Source organism: Oncorhynchus nerka, linkage group LG27 (genome assembly GCF_034236695.1).
Source record: "Oncorhynchus nerka isolate Pitt River linkage group LG27, Oner_Uvic_2.0, whole genome shotgun sequence".
NCBI classification, from domain to species: domain Eukaryota; kingdom Metazoa; phylum Chordata; class Actinopteri; order Salmoniformes; family Salmonidae; genus Oncorhynchus; species Oncorhynchus nerka.
This window is the reverse complement of record NC_088422.1, coordinates 63408632-63432320: the sequence shown is the minus strand read 5'-3', so window position 1 is coordinate 63432320 and position 23689 is coordinate 63408632. Positions and strand designations below refer to the sequence as shown.

The 23689-nt window shown below is 45.2% G+C and overlaps 1 protein-coding gene across 1 annotated transcript in view; it reads left to right on the top strand.

The window, feature by feature from the left end:
* Positions 1 to 23689, top strand: part of LOC115112131 (T-cell immunomodulatory protein-like) — a 142015-nt gene that overhangs the window by 83795 nt on the left and 34531 nt on the right. The window contains exons 12-14 of the mRNA XM_029638956.2: positions 216 to 324; positions 10882 to 10925; positions 12625 to 12703. Of these exons, the coding sequence (XP_029494816.1) occupies positions 216 to 324; positions 10882 to 10925; positions 12625 to 12703 (232 nt within the window). The remainder of the gene's footprint in view (positions 1 to 215; positions 325 to 10881; positions 10926 to 12624; positions 12704 to 23689) is intronic.

Here is a 23689-nt window from a genome sequence, read left to right as displayed (position 1 = left end):
TATATCTATATTCCACTCCTGTCTCTGGGAGTTGGCTCATTTTCTCTGTAATTCCCTGACAAAGAGTGTGAGAGGAGTGCAGATAACTGCTGTAATGGAGGATCTGTTCTCTGTCCATAACGGGGATGAAGTGGTACATCAGAAGAGACCGTCAAAGAAAGCTTTGCCTCCATTTCCTTTTTGTCCGTCGTGTATTACCATTTTCTCATTTGCAGGGAATATTGGATATGATCGTGCTCAGCAAAGAAGAGGGGAAAGAGGGCTTCATCATCCACGCTTTGAAGAACAACTTTGAAGCCGACGCGTACTTCGTCAAAGTGATTGGTGAGTCGGAACTTCTCACCGTGTGTGTGTCTGTGTGTGTGCGCATGAGTCCATGTCTGTGAGCATCCACGTTTGTATGCGTGCTTTTGTATTCCTTTTCTGTGGACACGCCTTTTGTTTCTCTCCAGTTCTGTTTAGACTCGACAGTTCTGCTTGAAAACTTTTCATGTAGATCTCCCCTTTTCATCAGCGCATAATTGTATGCCCTCCTCTCAGCATTAGGCCGAAGAAGAGCGCGTGAGGTTTTTATATCGGACTGTTTTCAGGATATACATCCTCATTCCCTTGAGACAAGAGTCGGCAGTGGTGTATATGCTCTTCTGATGACTGCAGGCTACATCCCTATTAGTTTGCGTTAGACAAGTGCACACGCATCAATACAAACACGAATGACTGCAGGGCATGCATCTCCCAGCATCCTTTGTGTGTTTTAACTGAACTTCTCACCTCCATTCCTCTGTGTGGCTCCCCTCCCCAGCCTAGAAGAAAGAGAAGCAGTGTGGCTGCAGTGATGGCTGACATTTGGGAAGCTGACATTTTGAAAAACGGAAATTGTCCACTAAAAAGCTACTTTCATGCCATTTAATCCTGCCTGCTGGGTTTTAATTAAAGGAGAAGCAGTTATTCCCTTCTCCTTCATTCTCTCGTCCCATCTCTCCCTCACAGCCCCACTGGTGGGCTGCTTTAGTTTGTGAGCTATGACTGCTCCTCTGCTTATAACGTCAGGCCCAGACACTGAGACACTGCCATATTTGCCCACATACACCAACTTTCGCATATACACTCCCTCGTCTCACACGACTGACCCCAGTAGGATTTGTCCTCTTCTCTTTTCTGAGCTGTTGGTTGTTTCTCTTCAGTAAAGCACTGGTAGATCAGCAGTGTGCTGAAGTCGTCAAGTGGCCGGAGATGGAGAAAGCACTCTGGTAATTAACTACGAACGGCAAACTGCTGCCTGTGCCCTCTTGCTCCTGCTGTGGCGTACAGTACGCGTCAAGTAGCACACTGAGTAGTGCGTGCTCGCGCGCCTCTAACGGTGCACGCCGGGAACCCAGAGAGGCCAGCTCTGTCCTCCTATTGCACTAACATATTCCTCCCATCTGCAAGAGCGCTCGGAGCAGCGTGGACATCCTCCCTTTACAACCCAGTTTTGGTGTCACACAATAACCCACTGGTGGGCATGCAGAGCAAACTCTGCTGTCTCGCAGTTCACCTGTGACTGTTTGAAACCCGAGCCGCGTCTTCCAGCCCTCAGCCGGAAGAAAGCCTGTCAACGTAGTAATGGGGGAGGTGTTTGGAAGGATTATGGGTAGATAAACTGTCTTTGTGTGCAGTGAAAAGATGGGCTGGGGTTCACTCACACTCTGACTGTGTTGTTGTGGTGATCAGAGGGATGGTGTCAGGGGGTTAGAGAGGGAGGGAATGGGAACAGATGAGGTTGGGATTGATTGACTTGTCAGTGTTGGACATTGAAGAAGGTGGGCATTGATGGAGGAAGAGCAGGTGATTCATCTGGCTCTAATGGAAGTACAGTAAGGACAACAGTCTCTATCAACATGCAATCAATAATGGATGGGGTGTTGCTGCCAAGTCCATAGGGTGACTTTTGACAAGGCTCAGACTCGAGCAACCCCACCCTCCTCCCTTGTTGGTGTGTTGTACGTCAGGTGGTGACAGGAGCTGTTTTCCGCCGGCTTCAGATCCCCTGAGCTCTTATCGAGCGGCCTCACTGTGGTATTGACTTTAAGTCTGGGTCACTCACAGGATGAAATTATAAGATAAAGGCCCACGGTGGGACCCAGAGACACAGCTAATTGCTGCATTCAGCGCCCAGCCTAGACCCAGCATTGATCTTTTTAAACTCATCTTCAAACTGCACCCGCCTCTGGTTCCTGAGGCTCCGGTGCTATTATGGTTAACGTGCCGGCGCTCGGTAGCTCGCTGAGTCAGACTGATATGCTTTTGTCTCAGTTGCACCGATGGCACTCTTTTATTTACCTATAACAGGGTATATATATATATATATATATATATAAATTTTTTTACTCCCCTTTTTCTCTCCAATTTCAATCTTGTCTCATCGCTTCAACTCCCCAAAGGGCTCGGCAGGCGAAGGTCGAGTCATGCGTCTTCCCGAAACATGACCCGCCAAACCACGCTTCTTAACACCCGCTCGCTTAACCCGGAAGCCAGCCGCACCAATGTGTCGGAGGAAACAGACGACCGAGGTCAAGCCTGCAGGCGCCCGGCCCACCACAAGGAGTAATTAATTAGAGCGCGATGAGCCAAGAAAAGCTGCACCAGCCAAACCCTCCCCAAACCCGGACGACGACGGGTCAATTGTGACTAGCCCTATGGGACTCCTGGTCACGGCCGGTTGTGATACAGCTCGGTATCGAACCTGGGTCTGTAGTGATGCCTCTAGCACTGTGATGCAGTGCCTTAGTCCGCTGCACCACTCGGTAGGCCCTATTTTTATTTAGTTTCAATGTTTTTATGAATTTCACTAGCAACAACAGAATGAACTACTATTCCTACGGTAAAGAGGATCATATTTATAATGATGTCAACTTCATTTCTCAACTCCTAATTTTGAGCAAATTACACTAGTATCTGACATAGGCTTTGAAAAAGCACCAGTGAGTAGGCTACCAGTGCCGCTGGCTGCTGGTAAGCTTTCTTGACATGGACATACAGTACCAGTCAAAAATTTAAACACCTAGTCATTCCAGGGTTTTTCTTCCTTTTTTTAAACTATTTTCTATATTGTAGAAAAATAGTGAAGACATCAAAACTATGAAATAACATATGGAATCATGTAGTAACCAAAAAAAAAGATTTATTTCCTTAATGCTTGTTTGAGCCAATAAGTTGTGTTGTGACAAGGTAGGGGTGGTATACAGAAGACCCTATTTGGTAAAAGACCAAGTCCATATTATGGCAAGAACAGCTCAAATAAGCAAAGAGAAATTACAGTCCATCATTACTTTAAGACATGAAGTTCAGTCAATTCGGAGGACCGCCACAGGAAAGGAAGACCCAGAGGGTCTAGAGTGATTAGCGTTAACTGCACTTCAGATTGCAGCCCAAATAAATGTTTCACAGAGTACACATCTCAAGTAAACGACACATCTCAACATCAACTGTTCAGAGGAGACTGCGTGAATCAGGGTATCATGGTCTAATTGCTGCAAAGAAACCACTACTAAAGGACACCAATAAGAAGAAGGGACGTGCTTGGGCCATGAAACACGAGCAATGGACATTAGACCGGTGGAAATCTGTCCTTTGGTCTCATGAGTCCATATTAGATTTTTGGTTCCAACTGCTACGTCTTTGTGAGACGCAGAGTAGGTGAACGGATGATCTCCGCATGTGTGGTTTCCACCATGAAGCATGGAGGAGGAGGTGTGATGGTGGGGGGGTGCTTTGCTGGTGACATTGTCTGTGATTTATTTAGAATTCAAGGCACACTTAACCAGCATGGCTACCTCGGCATTCATCCCGTCTGGTTTGCGCTTAGTGGAACAATATTTTTTTTCCCAACAAGACAATGACCCAACACACCTCCAGGCTGTCTAAAGGCTATTTGACCGAGAAGTAGAGTGATGGAGTGCTGCATCAGATGATCTGGCCTCCACAATCACCCAACCTCAACCCAATTGAGATTGTTTGGGATGAGTTGGACCGCAGAGTGAAGGAAAAGCAACCAACAAGTGCTCAGCATATGTGGGAACTCCTTCAATACTGTTGGAAAACCATTCCTCATGAAGCTGGTTGAGGGTATGCCAAGAGTGTGAAAAAGCTGTCAACAAGGCAAAGGGTGACTACTTTGAAGAATCTAAAATATGTTTTGATTTGTTTAACACTTTGGGGTTTCTACATGATTCCATGTTGTGTTATTTCATAGTTTTGATGTCTTGACTATTATTCTACAATGTAGAAAATAGTCAAATAAAGAAAAACCCTGGAATGATTAGCTGTGTCCAAACTTTTGATTGGTACTGTACATTTTTTGCTGACCTTTGTGTAACCAGCTAAATAGCTGCTCTTAGCTTCCCTTCTGATTTTATAATGTCGGTAGGTCAAAATAATGAAAAACTATCTACCAAATCTATGAATTTTAAAATGTTGATCACTTCTTCTTTGCAATTATCATTCACCTGGTGATTTTGGGCAAATGCATGATGTGGTCTCTGGGTTGCCGGTTTGCCTGGGAGGGGGTCCCTGGGCAAGAAAAGGCATAGAAAACTGGCTCTAACTATTGCCTCTTTGAAGCCAGTGTTAACTCAAACTGGCCCTTCAATTAGGAGAGTTAATCAGGTAGCTGAGATTTATCAGGTCGCTGAGCGTCACACCGGGACACAGGGAAGATGATACCCAGCCATTAGGGGAGAGCAGGAACCGTCTATCTCAAAGCCAGCGATGTCTTATTACTCTGTTTTTACTGAAGAATTAGGTAGTGTGACACTGGTCCTACAATGTCACAAGTTTACTTCGGTGAACTAGCCTAGTTCAGCAGTCATATCCCCATGATCTACCTGAGGATTAATAAAAATAAAGAGATATTGAGAGATTCGAAGTCGAAACGTTAGAAAAGGGTTACAGAGAGTGAGAGGGAGAGAGAGAGAGAGAGTGTGTGTGTGTGTGTGTGTGTGTGTGTGTGTGTGTGTGTGTGTGTGTGTGTGTGTGTGTGTCTAGATCTGTGCGTGGGTGTGAGTGACAGACAGAACTATGTGAGCTGATTACGTTCTCCTCCTCTCTAGTTAGGATGCAGATTTGCTGCATTGAGGAACATCTGCATCCTTTGTTCAGTCCAGTACACATCCTCCTTTCCCTTTCTCTCTCCACCTCTCTCCAAGCTGTCAGTCAGGAAGTAACCACCCTCACTCACATTTCAATTCAGCACAACAGATAAGGGAGCTTTCATAGAGACATTACTCTCCGCTCTCTTTTGGAATTTGACAAGTCCATATTTCTGGAGGTTTTTCTGCTGGTTTATTGGTTGTTTCTGCATTTGGTGTGTAATATTGAGTGTTGAATTAAAATATGGAGGCACACATGTAAAGGGCTCAAACAGGCACATATCAAATGTGAGAAGAGGATTCGGGAAAACAAGGATATAGTAGAAAAATATATAGATGACTGTGTTTCCTCTCTCCGGTTTTACAATAGCTGTCAATCTGACACAACTTTGAAAGTACTCCGAGGGTTACCATTTTGCAGAAGGAAACTTTTCTCCCATGTCCAGTAGTCATCCGTTGACTTTGGTCTTAAAGGTCTTCTGACTACTCCACCACCCTCATATATAATGCATCTCCGGGAATACAGATGGAATATTTTATTTCATGTCTGCAGCCTGCAGATGATTGACAGCTGAAGCTCGTCCTTCAAATAAGCCTCAAACAAAGGTAGTTGAATGATGTCAGAGCAGCAGGCTGGATATGACTATGACATACCATTAGATCAGTCCAACATAACAGATAACTAGACTTCAAAACCGTCTGGGAGGAGATTGATATCATATACACACACACACACTTCCTTTGTGGATTACTCAACTGTGAGCAGGTGGTCATCCTGAAGACAGGTAATAGTAAAATACAAACGTTAGCAGGTAGAAAGACTGTGTGTGTGCACGCACACTTTATGATTGTGTGTGTGTGTGTGTGTGGCGGCAGGTAGCCTAGAAGTTAAAAGCATTGGGCCAGTAAAAGAAAAGGTTGCTGTTTCAAATCCCTGAGCAAAGTAAGTTAAAAAATCTGCCGATGTGCCCTTGATCAAGGCACTTAACCCTGATTGCTCCTCTAAGTCGCTCTTGATAAAAGAGCCTGCTAAATGACGGAAATGTTCATGTAAATGTGTGTCACTGCCTGTCTGGCAGATGTGAAGCCTAGGGTCAACACCAGCCCAGATTAGGCCTGAGGAAAAAGAAAGCAGCATCACGGGCTGCTCAGCTGTCAGTGTAGGACTGCTCAGCTGTCAGTGTAGGACTGCTCAGCTGTCAGTGTAGGACTGACTGCTCAGCTGTCAGTGTAGGACTGACTGCTCAGCTGTCAGTGTAGGACTGACTGCTCAGCTGTCAGTGTAGGACTGCTCAGCTGTCAGTGTAGACTGACTGCTCAGCTGTCAGTGTAGGACTGCTCAGCTGTCAGTGTAGGACTGCTAATTGATTTGTAGCCGCTGGCGTGGCGTGGCGTGGTGGCATAATGTGGCTTCCCCCTGTCAAGAGGCAGCCAGGCCTGCTCCGTGTGTGACGTCAACTGACAGCTTGGAGTGGCTCTTCTTTTCTTGTGACGTTGGCTTGGTTTCCATGGTTCTCTATGGTTGTATCTCTTTTTATGACGATGATTATACGGAGGCGGTTAAATGTGGGAGCCGTCAGACAGCATCTCCAGGGTAGGATCTAGAGGGACTGGACTGGTGGAGGATTTGAACATGCTTTGACAGTACTTGGGCCTGGGAAGGCAGTTGTCAACCCAGATCAGCTACAGGCTCTCATGCATGTACACTACAGTACCCTGCTGTTCTGTTGGCTCCACTGTACAGTCCTGGAACAGAGTCTCATTCAGAGCACATCAACAGCACCATGCAGCCCTGAATTATAGTGCTGTCAGATTTCAGGTCAAACTGATGCAGCCAAGAACAGAGAGAGGGCATCTCCCACAGCTCTCATTAGGATGTCAGAGATGGCTCAGACATCTGGCCTCGCGCGCGCATGATGTTATTTCCTCTGAGCCATGCTGGTGTCCTGCTCAATGAAGTGGAACGATGAACCGGACACTCAGTCCCTTATCAACCCATCTGTCTGATAAGTCTACAGCCCATGCACCGGCCTGGCGGCAAAGTAGCAACATGCCACCTCTTAAAACATTACAGCATGATAGCAGGGTGACATAAATCCTAACACAACAAGAAATCCCACCTAACTCATGGCGACAGCCAGCAACTGAGATAGCTAAGTTCTCATTCTGCTCTACGGTCTCTCACATGCACAGACATTAAAGGAACAAACCCCAAAGCCTTCTCGCCAAATGACGATCATGTAAAAGCCCTCATGAAGATGTCGTAATGTGCATTGGATGAACAAAAGTCTGCATAGAATCCCTTATCTCCACTATAGGCCATATGAAGCTCTTGAACTAAGCCCTGGCATTAAATAAGCACATTATCCATCAGATGAATCCACAAAAATAAAATTACATTTTTTTAACAGGTCTTTACTGTTTATATTTATTCTCCTCTAAAGCTGCTCTCTTAGCCGACCCTGTGAGTTCTGTATGTCCCACACTTCATTCTCTAGACTATTGCATCACATCACTCTCTACAGTCACTTTATAGATGGAGGATTTTAATTTGATCACTATTTTCTTGCTGAGATTTTTCCTGCACAGCAGGAAATGTTTATTTTATTTAACCTTTATTCAAGTCGGTTAAGAACAAATTCTTATTTACAATTACGGTCTACCAAAAGGCAAAAGGCCTCATGCGGGGACGGGGGCCTGCAAACGTATAGGGTATTTGAGTTTTAAAAAGGCTTATAAAGTTTGTAATTTCCACTTAGAAATGTCAGACTTGATTTGCCCAATCAGAAAATGTATTAACCCCTTCAAAAATGTCCATTTAAGGCACCTCCCGAGTGTCGCAGTGGTCTCTGTGCCCCTAGAGATCCTGGTTCGAGTCCAGGCTCTGTCGCAGCCGGCCGCGACCTGGAGACCCATGGGGTGGCCCAGCGTCGTCCGGGTTAGAGGAGGGTTTGGCCGGCAGGAATGTTCTTGTCCCATCGCGCTCTAGCGACTCCTGTGGGGGGCCGGGCACGCTGGCACGGTCGCCAGGTGGTACGGTGTTTCCTCTGACACATTGGTGCGGCTGGCTTCCGGGTTAAGTGGGCATTGTGTCAAGAAGCAGCGCAACTTGGCTGGGTTGTGTTTCGGAGGACGCACGGCTCTCGACCTTCGCCTCTCCTGAGTCCGTACGGGAGTTGCAGCGATGGGACAAGACTGTAACTACCAATTGGATACCACGAAATTGGGGAGAAGAAGAAAAAAAAAAAACATTAAATATAATTCACATTTCCTGTTGCTATACGATTATTTTCCTGCTGTAGCAAACTGGATCAAATTTAAGATCCTATATCTGTACACACAAAACACACACTAGTACACAGGCCCAGATGTACACAAGCAGAATACACTGACAGTCCATTTCATCCTCCACCTCAGTGGGCAAGTCCTGCCGGGGAGCAGCCGTTGCCCTTGTCGCCCTTGTCGCAGCTTCCTCTGACAAATAGCTCTATCCAATAGAGTAGAGGCAGCAGACCAGTGTCTGTGTGCACAGTTGTGGATTTCTGGATAAACCCTGAATACTTACTGTGTTGGCGGTCCCAGGTCCGTATGTGACCCTTACTTGGTACCTGTTGCATACGAGTTTAATGAATGACAACAGAAGAGAAAAGGCTTAGAGAGCTGTGATTAAAGACTGTTTTTAGAAGGAAGGGGGGGGGTTGCTCTGTGAGAGTCAGAGAGGGAGAGTTGTCTATCCAAGCACACAGAGAAGCATCCACATCCTGGAGCAGTAGTAGCATGGCCAGTGATTCGTGAAGGACAGCGGCGAGGCACAGTCACTGACGCTCCCCGACCTCTGTCTCTCTCCCAGAGCCACGCATCACTGCCTGTGTCAGGCACTTTATGGAGTCTCCATTGATTGGATTTACCCATTCTACTAACCAATTTACGACACAACACGCTCCCCATAGTCCTTTAAACAAGCCAGCGATGTCGAGCTAGCTCCTCTTCATAGTGGCTCCACTAGTGACTAGGGATCACATCTTTGTTGTTATGATCCCTTGGAAAGAGAAGGGTTTCTAATCCAACCTCAACACCACAGGTCAGTGTGGATTGGAATGAACCTGGCATGGTGAGAATAGTAATACAGGTTACATTTTTAAAAAATAAAAAAAATAATAATAATAATTTTTATAAGGGTTCCAAAAATCGAAATGAATTTGTAGAAGGAACTTATAACTTAGTTATATGAGATGGGTTCATCCCAAGCAGAGACTGGGTCAGTGTTGAGCATGGTTTTCAATGAGAAAACAGAAACACCCTTCTGGGTTTAGAGGCCCAACGTTTTATGATCTATTGATCTGCTCTGTCCTCTGCACACGGCTGACTGGTGTTGGACCTGATCCCAGGCCCCGGTTTCCCAAACGAATGTTAAGGCTGTGTTCGTCGTTAGAACAATGGTTTTAACAATGAATTTGGCCTTAAGATGCTTTTGGGAAACCGTGCCCAGGTCAGTGTTTGATCAGATGGATATCTGCATTCTCGTGTCCTGAATAGGGCTGTAACCGATGAAATCAGCAGCAGAACATGTACCTTTCAACATGGGCAGTATCGATCCCATCGACCACAGAGGTATAACCCAACAAATTGTTCCACGTGGAGGTCAAAGGGCCTCGTCTCAAGGCCTCCCGAGTGGCGCTGCAGTGCTTGAGGCATCACTGCAGATCCGGGTTCGATTCCGGGCTGTGTCACAGCCGTCCGCGACCGGGAGACCCATGAGGCGACGCACAATTGGCCCAGCATCGTCCGGGTTAGGGGAGGCTTTGGCCGGCCGGGATGTCCTTGTCCTAGCGACTCCTGCGGCGGGCTGGGCACGTGCACGCTGACACTGCCGCCAGTTGTACGGTGTTTCCTCCGACACATTGGTGCGGCATGCTTCCAGGTTAAGCGAGCAGTGTGTCAAGAAGCAGTGCGGCTTGGCAGGGTCGTATTTCGGGGGGCGCGAGGCTCTCGACGTTGGCCTCTCCCGTGTCCGTGCGGGAGTTGCAGTGATGGGACAAGAATGTAACTACCAGTTGGATAGCACAATTGGGGAGAAAAAGGGGTAAAAAGTACATTTTAAAAAATTGTTGCCTCACTTCATTCCAATGTCAGACACATCCTTCAGTTCCATACAGTAGGCCACACGGTCCAACAGTGACGGTCGGTCTCTCTGGGACTAGGTCTAGTAGCTCTGTAGAGGAAGAACTTTCATGTGTTTACTTTGAATGGGGTTGTTTGTTTATCTGCATTAAGGAGTGCAGTCAGTCAGTGTGCAGCAGTGCATCAGATGCATGATGGTACATCCTAATTAAAGAAGTAGTCAGCAGCTCAACTTCAATGTGCAAATTACCAGCGCCAGCCAATTAGTATGCTAATATATTAATTCCTCTTATTGCTGATTAAGAATTCAGGATTTTTTCCTTGCTGCTCCATATGCACACAAATACTCATACACTTCCCCTGCAGCTTATTATTGAGCTCATTTATTCTCTGTGTTCATTTTACTACCAATTACTTTTTCAAAAAAAATAATGTTTTGCCTGTATAAGCACTGCAGGTCTAGCTTAAGTCTACCAAGTTTGGGTTCTCCTACAGGGATGACGTCATTAACCATTACAGCGTCTAACTCATTTAGCCGTGTTGTTAGTCACAGACAAATCTGCATGGGATTGTGTAAGACAAATATAGTCCCCTGTTGCTAGCTAATCAGTCTTCCTTTTCTCCTCCTCAGTGCTTAGTGGACTCTGTTCTAACGACTGCCCGGGAAACGTCAAGGTAAGACTCGTGCCTCTGTCTATGCGTGTGCATTGTAACACAATGGAAAAAAAGAGGTACACTGAAGAGGTACACTGAAATGAGAGATGTTGAAATGAAAGATAAAAAGGATAGGAACATTTTGAGAAAGTGAAAAGGCTCATCTTGTAACTAGTCCGTCTGGCGTCTGCTAAATGGCAAAAAAAAGGTTAAATGTGACAGTCCCTCATCCCCAGAGCTTGTGACAGACAGGCTTGGTGCTGGTCCTATCGTAGTGTTTGGGTTGTTTGCCTCTCCACTGTGTCTGCTCACACTCCCCCCCCATTGCCTGATTTAGCCGGGTGATTGATCGAGCCCACGTCTGGAGCTTTGGGCTGCTTTCCCCGCTCTCCTCCTCCTTAAGTCCCTCACATCTATCACTCTAACCCTCTTCTGTCTATCTTCCCACCTATTGTCTCGTAGTCCATCACTATCCACCTCCTCTCCATTTAGTTTCCACGGAACTTCTGTTCAATTTCCAATCCCAGTACAACTGTTCAGTCTGGTGAAGCTATAGGCCTACACATGCCATATATATGACAGTACTGTGTGGGAGGGTCTGTCGGTGTGGGAGTCTGGCTGCACTCTCTAACAGGCTGCCATAGTTTTCATTAGGCTGTTTAAACCGAGGCAGACAGAAAGCTCTCTTCATTAGGCGTCATCGGCCCATAATGAAGAGATAATACAGCCTCCACATGACCACTCAGTAATTTCCCGCTCCGCAGAGCCCCACCCCGCGGCATGCTGAGAGAACCGTCTCCCCACAGTACTAGTGGTGGGTGGGGAAAAATGTGTTTCTTTTTGACGGTATCGCAATATAATTTTTTTGGGCGCTAGTTGGCCGTACGTTATTTTAAGCACTTTCATGTCCATGACTGATCAAAATGGGTTTTCTCATGGCTCTCTCCTGTTCCGTCCGCAGCAGACAAAATGGTGAGCAATATGTTTGAACATCCGACGGCGAAAGAATCACAGTATCAAATCGCAGTACATATAGCATCATGAGAATCGCAGTACATATAGCATCATGAGAATCGCAGTACATATAGCATCATGAGAATCGCAATACATGCACTGAGTGTACAAAACATTAGGTTCGTCAATATAAATGTCATTCCGTGCCATCTTAATGATTAACTTATGTAACGTGAGGTCTACCATTTATACATTTACATTTACATTTAAGTCATTTAGCAGACGCTCTTATCCAGAGCGACTTACAAATTTATGTGGCTTTTTTCCCCCGAACCGTTTTAAAAATTCATCTCCGATTTGCCGCATTGTACTGTTCATTACTATTTTTGAGGGATTACCAGGAGCAGTGGGTAGGACTGCATAATGCAGAGGATGTGATGGAGCTGGCTGCTATGTCAGGCTCACTGTAGCCTTTCTCTTTGTCTGCTGGGACCCAGCCAGCTAGGGCTTAGACCTGTGCTTTTATTTCACCCAAAGGACTCAGAGCAGAGCGCCCAGACCCCCCCCCCGGCTTCAGAAAGGTCAGGGGTGATTTGCACACGCTCTGAACACACGGCCAAAACCTCTGAGGCAGGTCATGGAAGGGGACAGATGTCTGTGTCAGACTTGGGCGTCTGCGTTGGTGGGGGAGATCTGTTGTTTCAGGGAGAATGGGTCACTAATATGTGTGTTCTACTCTAATGCTGTGGGTGTTCTGACCTTGCAGCCGTTTGGTGTGAACCAGCCTGGGCCGTACGTCAGCTACACTACAGTGGACTCCAACGGCTACCTGAAGAACGCCTCGGGTAAGTCCAACGTGGACAGATGCTGTGTACAGTTGACAGTCTGCCAGCCATCTTTATACAGGCATTCTGGCAATGGTGCAGATTTGGTGAGCCGTCAGCCATGACAGTTGTTCTATTTGGGAATGGGGTTGTGTACGGACTTCCTCTCTATACTTGGCGATCGTCATCTCCGTGCTGCGGTAGCAGGTTTGAGTGACTGGGCTGTGGTATCGGTCAGAGTGGCGTGTGTGGGTGAGAGGCCCTTCCAGGGCTGTAGCCCCAGGGGTTTAATTGAAGCCTGGCTTCTGTGTTTTCCTAGATAATAGCCCTGTTGCCCATCTCACCAGAGGTTATCTTACTGCCCGGCCTGATAATGTTGACACAGCGCGTTTCCTGCGAGAGAAAGGCATGATGGGTAGAGGGTTATTGGTTCGCTTGCTAAGAAACGGAGGGCTTTGTTGCTCTGCTCTTTTTTTCGGAGGTTGAAAGCGAGGAGGAAAAGAAGGAGCTTGTCTTGTTTTCCTGCCTTGGAATATAAGAGATTTGATGAAAAAGAACCGAGCTATACATCCGAGATACAGTTTCAAGGACTCAGTGAAGAGGTGGGTTAAAGAGTTAGAGTTCTTAACAAAGATCTGTAGGAAAGGGTGTGTGTGTGTGTGTGTGTGTGTGTGTGTGTGTGTGTGTGTGTGTGTGTGTGTGTGTGTGTGTGTGTGTGTGTGTGTGTGTGTGGGTGGATAGAAGAGGCTTGGAAGCAGAGGTGGAATTGCTATATATTCTGTGTCACTCCGTCAGGTCCCCTTCATCAGAAAGGCATCGACACAATGGCAGAATTTCTCTAATGAAGATACCCTCATTCCTCAATACAAAACTACGCTGTAGTACCTATGGAATGTGATGCTTTTGTATTCTCCCACATAGCACAATCACCCAGCCAGCCAGAGTAACGATTGTCATGCTGAGCTATTTAACCTGAAAACTGTAAGCACACACCTACACTGTAAAGTGGTCTTTATAACCAACCTTAGGATACAGCCTGAACAGGACAGACTAGACATGAAACCATGACCCAGTCAGTCTCATTGTGCAACACCTGAGGAGATAGTTCTGTTGAATGGAAAGGACAGATGAGTTGAATTAGGCCTAATGTCTTCAAGGAGGTGACAAAGACAAATCGCAAAATGGCTTTAGAGGACAGACTTTATATACAGATAACTGAGTCATGGAGTCAAGCATTCGCAAGATGTCTCAGTGAGTAATTCCGTCTTTTTAAAAAGCCTTGATTCGGTTCACCATTTGTTTTGTATTTTTCTGCAGTCTTTTCCTTTCCATGGTCTGTGTGTGTGTCTGGGTATCAACAAAGAATAGGACAGCAAAGCCTAAAAAGCAGATGTCAGGGATTTGAGTATCTACCTACATCCTGTTCTGTTGGAATCATCCACTAAAGGGAAACGCAACAATACAAATCGTCATTTTGAGAAGAAGAACACTCTTCCCTCACTCCTCTCCCTCTGTGACAGGACACCGTTTATAGGGGCAAGAGAATAGATCAATCAGTCCACAAGGAGTATAATCCAAAAGAACCAGAGAGTCAGAAAGCCCTCTGTCTTTCCAAACAGCGTGTTTATTGTTCAATTAATCCCCAACCTCTATTCAATTTTGCAGGGCTCAGACAACAAAACCGTGAGATTTAAATCTCTATTTCTTGTCTTTAAAGATAACCTTCTCTCAAGGTTTGGAAACACTCAAACCTTGACAGAGGGGAGGGAAAATGCGAGGTAAACCTAGAATAATACATGTCTGACTGGAGGGAATGAAGAAGAATAGAAGTCCAGGTAGTTCTCTTTGCGGAGAGGAATCTTCATCCTTTCTCCCATTCATGTTTGTTATCTGTGTGGGTGTTGAGCCTCCGTGTTGTGGTCAAGGCTATTTAAAGACGACTTGGATTCATTTAAAGACCGGATTTGGGATTCAACACCCATGGGTGTGCCAACATGCAGCGGTTTAGGGTTGTCCTCTGACCCCTGTGCTGGAGCTCTGCTCTGTGGGCTTAACAGCAGCTGAACTGAGGAACAAGGCCCAACCATTTCCTGCCTGGAGGCTGAGCCAATGAGAAGGGGGGTGAAAGGCCAGGGCTGTGTGTACACTGACTGAGGGAGATGCTTAGGTTATATGTTAGATATACTGGACTGTATGGAGAGTGGCTGGGCCAGCCCTGGCTGGGTTATTCCCAGGACTCCTCATTTAACAGTAATAAAGTGCAGGGTGATTTTTAAAGTGTATTTATTCTGTGGCTAGGGGCATGGGGAGAAGGCAAGGTAGACTGACAGACCTGAGCGGTGGTGCGCGGACTGTCTGCTCTCTCTACTGGGGCCCCACGCTCTTCATTTACCCTTCAGCGCCAAAAGGGAGTGAACCGAGGTGATAGAGGGATGGAAGTCAAATACATGGATGGATGTGGAAGGAAAGGCCTATAGAAAAGTCATGCTATAGAGGGAGAGGATAAAATGGCTGAAAAATAGCAGCTAACGGCGGCAAATAGTGGCAAGTGGGTTATAGGTTAGAGTAATGGAATGAAGATCTGGGTCAATGACGAAGAGGGCCTAGGGGGGACGGGGAAAATAAAGTGACGGTTCAGAGAGGTAGGACACACTGCACTTAGCATTCTTACGCTGTGGTCCACAGATAGTGCTATTACCCCTGTGGCTTCTGTATCACAGGGCTTCAAGCATTGGTGAACCTGCGTGCGTAACTCAAGACTCGCCGCTGCCATCTCCTTATGGTATTGAACCTTGGTTACAGTGCTGTACAGGCAGCTCCCTTCCTAGTGTTGAGGAATGGCACAGGCCCATGTGTTAGTGACTGATAATACCAAGGCGATTCCCTTCGGTTAAGTTCAGTGGTAATGATATGGTCCCGCAGGCAGGCATATCAGCGGGCCGGCATATCAGCAGTGAGTGTACAGTATTTATATGTTTTAGCATGTATTTTGCTGGTGTGAGGTCTGTATGAGTGAGGGCGCAAGAGACGTGGTGAATTGAATGTATCAGCACACGTGCTCTCAGCATGCGGGCTGGGGGAACAACCAGGGGTGTATGCAGTGTGCCAGACAGGAAGAGCGTATTAGCCATGGCGGTTAGCCTCAGTGCGCTCCGGTGTCTCTGTGGGGCGGTTCTGCGGAGGCCTGGTCTCTGTGATGCTGAGGCTGAGGGACATACGGAGCTGGTCCTGTCAGATGATCCCTGGCTGCTCTGCCTGGCTGCTCTGCCTGGCTGCTCTGCCTGGCTGCTCTGCCTGGCTGCTCTGCCTGGCTGCTCTGCCTGGCTGCTCTGCCTGGCTGCCGCCTGGCTGCTCTGCCTGGCTGTGTATCGATCCCCAGGTCCCAGGCGGTCTCCATCTCCACATCTCCAGCTGGAGCTAGTGAATCAACCAACAGAATATTAATGCTGGCTCTGCCTGCCTGGTGTGGGTGGGAGAGTTCATGTGTGTTTGTTTGTTTTTGTGTGTGCGAGCAAGCGTTACCATACGTGTTTGTTTGTGTATATGTGCATACTTGATTGACTGCGTGTGGGAGGGTAGTTCATTTACTGTCTGTGCAGTAATGCATGTGTGCTGCCTGGTTCTCAGAGATCCAGTGCTCCATCTGAACCTCTCACCTTAGTCTCCTCAACCCTCGGGCTATTGATATAAGACCTTGGTATGCAATAGCTTACCTTTCCCCGCTGTCCTTATTCCCTATTGAAAGGAATGGAATTAGAATTCAGCTATATTAGAGATGAATATTGACCTTAAAGGAAGATTTCCACACCGTTGGTTTCTGTGCAATTTATTCTGCACAGTTAGTAAATCAGTAGGCCATATGGGTTTTAAAGGTACATCTACATGTTGTAGGTGTGGGGTAAAGCTAGTGTTGTCAGGCTTAATAAGCAGACGAGATTGATTACCCTGGACTGTTGATGGCAGGACGGTGTGTGTCGTGTTCACTGCCTGGGGGAGGACTAGTCCCTCTGGGAGAACACTGGATGAAACGAAGCAGAGGAATCGCAGTCATTTGAAAAATGACAGATGGTGAGTGAAATAGTACCACTGGTACAAAACAGGAGTGTCGGTGCCCTCTCTCGATCCACCTATCTCTGTGTTCCATCCCTCTCTTTTTCTCTCCCGACGGTGCCGGGGCTTTTGGCTGGCTCATTGGAAGGGAGGAGCGGAGGGAGGAGAGGAGAAGGAGGGCTGAGGAAAAAAACAGCTCTACGTCGGTAGGGAACTTCGGCAGGCTCTGTTTCAAGTAGGCAAATGAGGATGGTGGATTTAGGACAACGGAGAATAACACCCCCACACACCGACGCCTACACACACGATCGCTGTACTATGCTGTCGTCAATGTGAGACACACAGATTTGATGCTCTCTGTACCACACTCAGGAGTGATCAAGTCAGGCGAAACAAGTCACTCTTTTATACAGATGCCCAGGTAACCAAACATACTGCACACAGGCATGCACACAGTACACACACTCTCTCTCACACACACACACACACACAGCACTTGTTGGACTGGACCTGTGTCTTGTCAGGTTGAAGTCAGTGGAAGGTGTGGGAGTTAGCAGAGCTAACCAACTGGAGAGAGAGGGAGGATTATTATTGATCAGAGCTTTGTTCTGCCCATGATTCTCTCCTGTGGGTTTCTGCACTCAGGCCAGTAAATTGGTCTCAAATTCAATGCAGGATTACCCCTCCGCCTGTTCAACTCCTCCTGTTTATCTCTCTCTACAAACCACACAGCACGCTCCCTCTTTCCTTTCACTCTGTATCGTTCTCTCACGTATAATATATCTTTCTCTCCATCTCATTCTGTCATTCTTCTTCTCCCTGTAGTGTGTTAATATTGTCTCTACGTCTCCTCTTCTCTCTGTAGTGTGTTAATATTGTCTCTACGTCTCCTCTTCTCCCTGTAGTGTGTTAATATTGTCTCTGCGTCTCCTCTTCTCTCTGTAGTGTGTTAATATTGTCTCTACGTCTCCTCTTCTCTCTGTAGTGTGTTAATATTGTCTCTACGTCTCCTCTTCTCTCTGTAGTGTGTTAATATTGTCTCTACGTCTCCTCTTCTCTCTGTAGTGTGTTAATATTGTCTCTGCGTCTCCTCTTCTCTCTGTAGTGTGTTAATATTGTCTCTACGTCTCCTCTTCTCCCTGTAGTGTGTTAATATTGTCTCTACTTCTCTCTGCAGTGTGTTAATATTGTCTCTGCGTCTCCTCTTCTCCCTGTAGTGTGTTAATATTGTCTCTACGTCTCCTCTTCTCCTGTAGTGTGTTAATATTGTCTCTCGTCTCCTCTTCTCTCTGTAGTGTGTTAATATTGTCTCTGCGTCTCCTCTTCTCCCTGTAGTGTGTTAATATTGTCTCTACGTCTCCTCTTCTCTCTGTAGTGTGTTAATATTGTCTCTACGTCTCCTCTTCTCTCTGTAGTGTGTTAATATTGTCTCTACGTCTCCTCTTCTCTCTGTAGTGTGTTAATATTGTCTCTGCGTCTCCTCTTCTCTCTGTAGTGTGTTAATATTGTCTCTACGTCTCCTCTTCTCCCTGTAGTGTGTTAATATTGTCTCTACGTCTCCTCCTCTCTCTGTAGTGTGTTAACATTGTCTCTACTTCTCTCTGTTGTGTGTTAATATTGTCTTTACTTCTCCTCTTCTCCTGTAGTGTGTTAATATTGTCTATACGTCTCCTCTTCTCTCTGTAGTGTGTTAACATTGTCTCTACTTCTCTCTGTAGTGTGTTAATATTGTCTCTACGTCTCCTCTTCTCCCTGTAGTGTGTTAATATTGTCTCTACGTCTCCTCTTCTCCCTGTAGTGTGTTAATATTGTCTCTACGTCTCCTCTTCTCCTGTAGTGTGTTAATATTGTCTCTACGTCTCCTCTTCTCCTGTAGTGTGTTAATATTGTCTCTACGTCTCCTCTTCTCCTGTAGTGTGTTAATATTGTCTCTACTTCTCTCTGTAGTGTGTTAATATTGTCTCTACGTCTCCTCTTCTCCCTGTAGTGTGTTAATATTGTCTCTACGTCTCTACTTCTCTCTGTAGTGTGTTAATATTGTCTCTACGTCTCCTCTTCTCCCTGTAGTGTGTTAATATTGTCTCTACGTCTCCTCTTCTCTCTGTAGTGTGTTAATATTGTCTCTACGTCTCCTCTTCTCTCTGTAGTGTGTTAATATTGTCTCTACGTCTCCTCTTCTCCTGTAGTGTGTTAATATTGTCTCTACGTCTCCTCTTCTCTCTGTAGTGTGTTAATATTGTCTCTACGTCTCCTCTTCTCCCTGTAGTGTGTTAATATTGTCTCTGCGTCTCCTCTTCTCTCTGTAGTGTGTTAATATTGTCTCTACGTCTCCTCTTCTCTCTGCAGTGTGTTAATATTGTCTCTGCGTCTCCTCTTCTCTCTGTAGTGTGTTAATATTGTCTCTACGTCTCCTCTTCTCCCTGTAGTATGTTAATATTGTCTCTACTTCTCTCTGTAGTGTGTTAATATTGTCTCTGCGTCTCCTCTTCTCCCTGTAGTGTGTTAATATTGTCTCTACGTCTCCTCTTCTCCCTGTAGTGTGTTAATATTGTCTCTACGTCTCCTCTTCTCTCTGTAGTGTGTTAATATTGTCTCTACGTCTCCTCTTCTCTCTGTAGTGTGTTAATATTGTCTCTACGTCTCCTCTTCTCTCTGTAGTGTGTTAATATTGTCTCTACGTCTCCTCTTCTCTCTGTAGTGTGTTAATATTGTCTCTGCGTCTCCTCTTCTCTCTGTAGTGTGTTAATATTGTCTCTACGTCTCCTCTTCTCCCTGTAGTGTGTTAATATTGTCTCTACTTCTCTCTGCAGTGTGTTAATATTGTCTCTGCGTCTCCTCTTCTCCCTGTAGTGTGTTAATATTGTCTCTACGTCTCCTCTTCTCCTGTAGTGTGTTAATATTGTCTCTACGTCTCCTCTTCTCTCTGTAGTGTGTTAATATTGTCTCTGCGTCTCCTCTTCTCCCTGTAGTGTGTTAATATTGTCTCTACGTCTCCTCTTCTCTCTGTAGTGTGTTAATATTGTCTCTACGTCTCCTCTTCTCTCTGTAGTGTGTTAATATTGTCTCTACGTCTCCTCTTCTCTCTGTAGTGTGTTAATATTGTCTCTGCGTCTCCTCTTCTCTCTGTAGTGTGTTAATATTGTCTCTACGTCTCCTCTTCTCCCTGTAGTGTGTTAATATTGTCTCTACGTCTCCTCCTCTCTCTGTAGTGTGTTAACATTGTCTCTACTTCTCTCTGTTGTGTGTTAATATTGTCTTTACTTCTCCTCTTCTCCTGTAGTGTGTTAATATTGTCTATACGTCTCCTCTTCTCTCTGTAGTGTGTTAACATTGTCTCTACTTCTCTCTGTAGTGTGTTAATATTGTCTCTACGTCTCCTCTTCTCCCTGTAGTGTGTTAATATTGTCTCTACGTCTCCTCTTCTCCCTGTAGTGTGTTAATATTGTCTCTACGTCTCCTCTTCTCCTGTAGTGTGTTAATATTGTCTCTACGTCTCCTCTTCTCCTGTAGTGTGTTAATATTGTCTCTCGTCTCCTCTTCTCCTGTAGTGTGTTAATATTGTCTCTACTTCTCTCTGTAGTGTGTTAATATTGTCTCTACGTCTCCTCTTCTCCCTGTAGTGTGTTAATATTGTCTCTACGTCTCTACTTCTCTCTGTAGTGTGTTAATATTGTCTCTACGTCTCCTCTTCTCCCTGTAGTGTGTTAATATTGTCTCTACGTCTCCTCTTCTCTCTGTAGTGTGTTAATATTGTCTCTACGTCTCCTCTTCTCTCTGTAGTGTGTTAATATTGTCTCTACGTCTCCTCTTCTCCTGTAGTGTGTTAATATTGTCTCTACGTCTCCTCTTCTCTCTGTAGTGTGTTAATATTGTCTCTACGTCTCCTCTTCTCCCTGTAGTGTGTTAATATTGTCTCTCGTCTCCTCTTCTCTCTGTAGTGTGTTAATATTGTCTCTACGTCTCCTCTTCTCTCTGCAGTGTGTTAATATTGTCTCTGCGTCTCCTCTTCTCTCTGTAGTGTGTTAATATTGTCTCTACGTCTCCTCTTCTCCCTGTAGTATGTTAATATTGTCTCTACTTCTCTCTGTAGTGTGTTAATATTGTCTCTGCGTCTCCTCTTCTCCCTGTAGTGTGTTAATATTGTCTCTACGTCTCCTCTTCTCCCTGTAGTGTGTTAATATTGTCTCTACGTCTCCTCTTCTCTCTGTAGTGTGTTAATATTGTCTCTACGTCTCCTCTTCTCTCTGTAGTGTGTTAATATTGTCTCTACGTCTCCTCTTCTCTCTGTAGTGTGTTAATATTGTCTCTACGTCTCCTCTTCTCCCTGTAGTGTGTTAATATTGTCTCTACGTCTCCTCTTCTCTCTGTAGTGTGTTAACATTGTCTCCTCTTCTCCCTGTAGTGTGTTAATATTGTCTCTACTTCTCTCTGCAGTGTGTTAATATTGTCTCTGCGTCTCCTCTTCTCCCTGTAGTGTGTTAATATTGTCTCTACGTCTCCTCTTCTCCTGTAGTGTGTTAATATTGTCTCTACGTCTCCTCTTCTCTCTGTAGTGTGTTAATATTGTCTCTGCGTCTCCTCTTCTCCCTGTAGTGTGTTAATATTGTCTCTACGTCTCCTCTTCTCTCTGTAGTGTGTTAATATTGTCTCTACGTCTCCTCTTCTCTCTGTAGTGTGTTAATATTGTCTCTACGTCTCCTCTTCTCTCTGTAGTGTGTTAATATTGTCTCTGCGTCTCCTCTTCTCTCTGTAGTGTGTTAATATTGTCTCTACGTCTCCTCTTCTCCCTGTAGTGTGTTAATATTGTCTCTACGTCTCCTCCTCTCTCTGTAGTGTGTTAACATTGTCTCTACTCTCTCTCTCTCTTGTGTGTTAATATTGTCTTTACTTCTCCTCTTCTCCTGTAGTGTGTTAATATTGTCTATACGTCTCCTCTTCTCTCTGTAGTGTGTTAACATTGTCTCCTCTTCTCTCTGTAGTGTGTTAACATTGTCTCTACTTCTCTCTGTAGTGTGTTAATATTGTCTCTACGTCTCCTCTTCTCCCTGTAGTGTGTTAATATTGTCTCTACGTCTCCTCTTCTCCTGTAGTGTGTTAATATTGTCTCTCGTCTCCTCTTCTCCTGTAGTGTGTTAATATTGTCTCTACGTCTCCTCTTCTCCTGTAGTGTGTTAATATTGTCTCTACGTCTCCTCTTCTCCTGTAGTGTGTTAATATTGTCTCTACTTCTCTCTGTAGTGTGTTAATATTGTCTCTACGTCTCCTCTTCTCCCTGTAGTGTGTTAATATTGTCTCTACGTCTCTACTTCTCTCTGTAGTGTGTTAATATTGTCTCTCGTCTCCTCTTCTCCCTGTAGTGTGTTAATATTGTCTCTACGTCTCCTCTTCTCTCTGTAGTGTGTTAATATTGTCTCTACGTCTCCTCTTCTCTCTGTAGTGTGTTAATATTGTCTCTACGTCTCCTCTTCTCCTGTAGTGTGTTAATATTGTCTCTACGTCTCCTCTTCTCTCTGTAGTGTGTTAATATTGTCTCTACGTCTCCTCTTCTCCCTGTAGTGTGTTAATATTGTCTCTCGTCTCCTCTTCTCTCTGTAGTGTGTTAATATTGTCTCTACGTCTCCTCTTCTCTCTGCAGTGTGTTAATATTGTCTCTGCGTCTCCTCTTCTCTCTGTAGTGTGTTAATATTGTCTCTACGTCTCCTCTTCTCCCTGTAGTATGTTAATATTGTCTCTACTTCTCTCTGTAGTGTGTTAATATTGTCTCTGCGTCTCCTCTTCTCCCTGTAGTGTGTTAATATTGTCTCTACGTCTCCTCTTCTCCCTGTAGTGTGTTAATATTGTCTCTACGTCTCCTCTTCTCTCTGTAGTGTGTTAATATTGTCTCTACGTCTCCTCTTCTCTCTGTAGTGTGTTAATATTGTCTCTACGTCTCCTCTTCTCTCTGTAGTGTGTTAATATTGTCTCTACGTCTCCTCTTCTCCTGTAGTGTGTTAATATTGTCTCTACGTCTCCTCTTCTCTCTGTAGTGTGTTAATATTGTCTCTACGTCTCCTCTTCTCTCTGTAGTGTGTTAATATTGTCTCTACGTCTCCTCTTCTCCCTGTAGTGTGTTAATATTGTCTCTACGTCTCCTCTTCTCCCTGTAGTGTGTTAATATTGTCTCTACTTCTCTCTGCAGTGTGTTAATATTGTCTCTGCGTCTCCTCTTCTCCCTGTAGTGTGTTAATATTGTCTCTACGTCTCCTCTTCTCCTGTAGTGTGTTAATATTGTCTCTACGTCTCCTCTTCTCTCTGTAGTGTGTTAATATTGTCTCTGCGTCTCCTCTTCTCCCTGTAGTGTGTTAATATTGTCTCTCGTCTCCTCTTCTCTCTGTAGTGTGTTAATATTGTCTCTACGTCTCCTCTTCTCTCTGTAGTGTGTTAATATTGTCTCTACGTCTCCTCTTCTCTCTGTAGTGTGTTAATATTGTCTCTCGTCTCCTCTTCTCTCTGTAGTGTGTTAATATTGTCTCTACGTCTCCTCTTCTCCCTGTAGTGTGTTAATATTGTCTCTACGTCTCCTCCTCTCTCTGTAGTGTGTTAACATTGTCTCTACTTCTCTCTGTTGTGTGTTAATATTGTCTTTACTTCTCCTCTTCTCCTGTAGTGTGTTAATATTGTCTATACGTCTCCTCTTCTCTCTGTAGTGTGTTAACATTGTCTCTACTTCTCTCTGTAGTGTGTTAATATTGTCTCTACGTCTCCTCTTCTCCCTGTAGTGTGTTAATAATGTCTCTACGTCTCCTCTTCTCCCTGTAGTGTGTTAATATTGTCTCTACGTCTCCTCTTCTCCTGTAGTGTGTTAATATTGTCTCTACGTCTCCTCTTCTCCTGTAGTGTGTTAATATTGTCTCTACGTCTCCTCTTCTCCTGTAGTGTGTTAATATTGTCTCTACTTCTCTCTGTAGTGTGTTAATA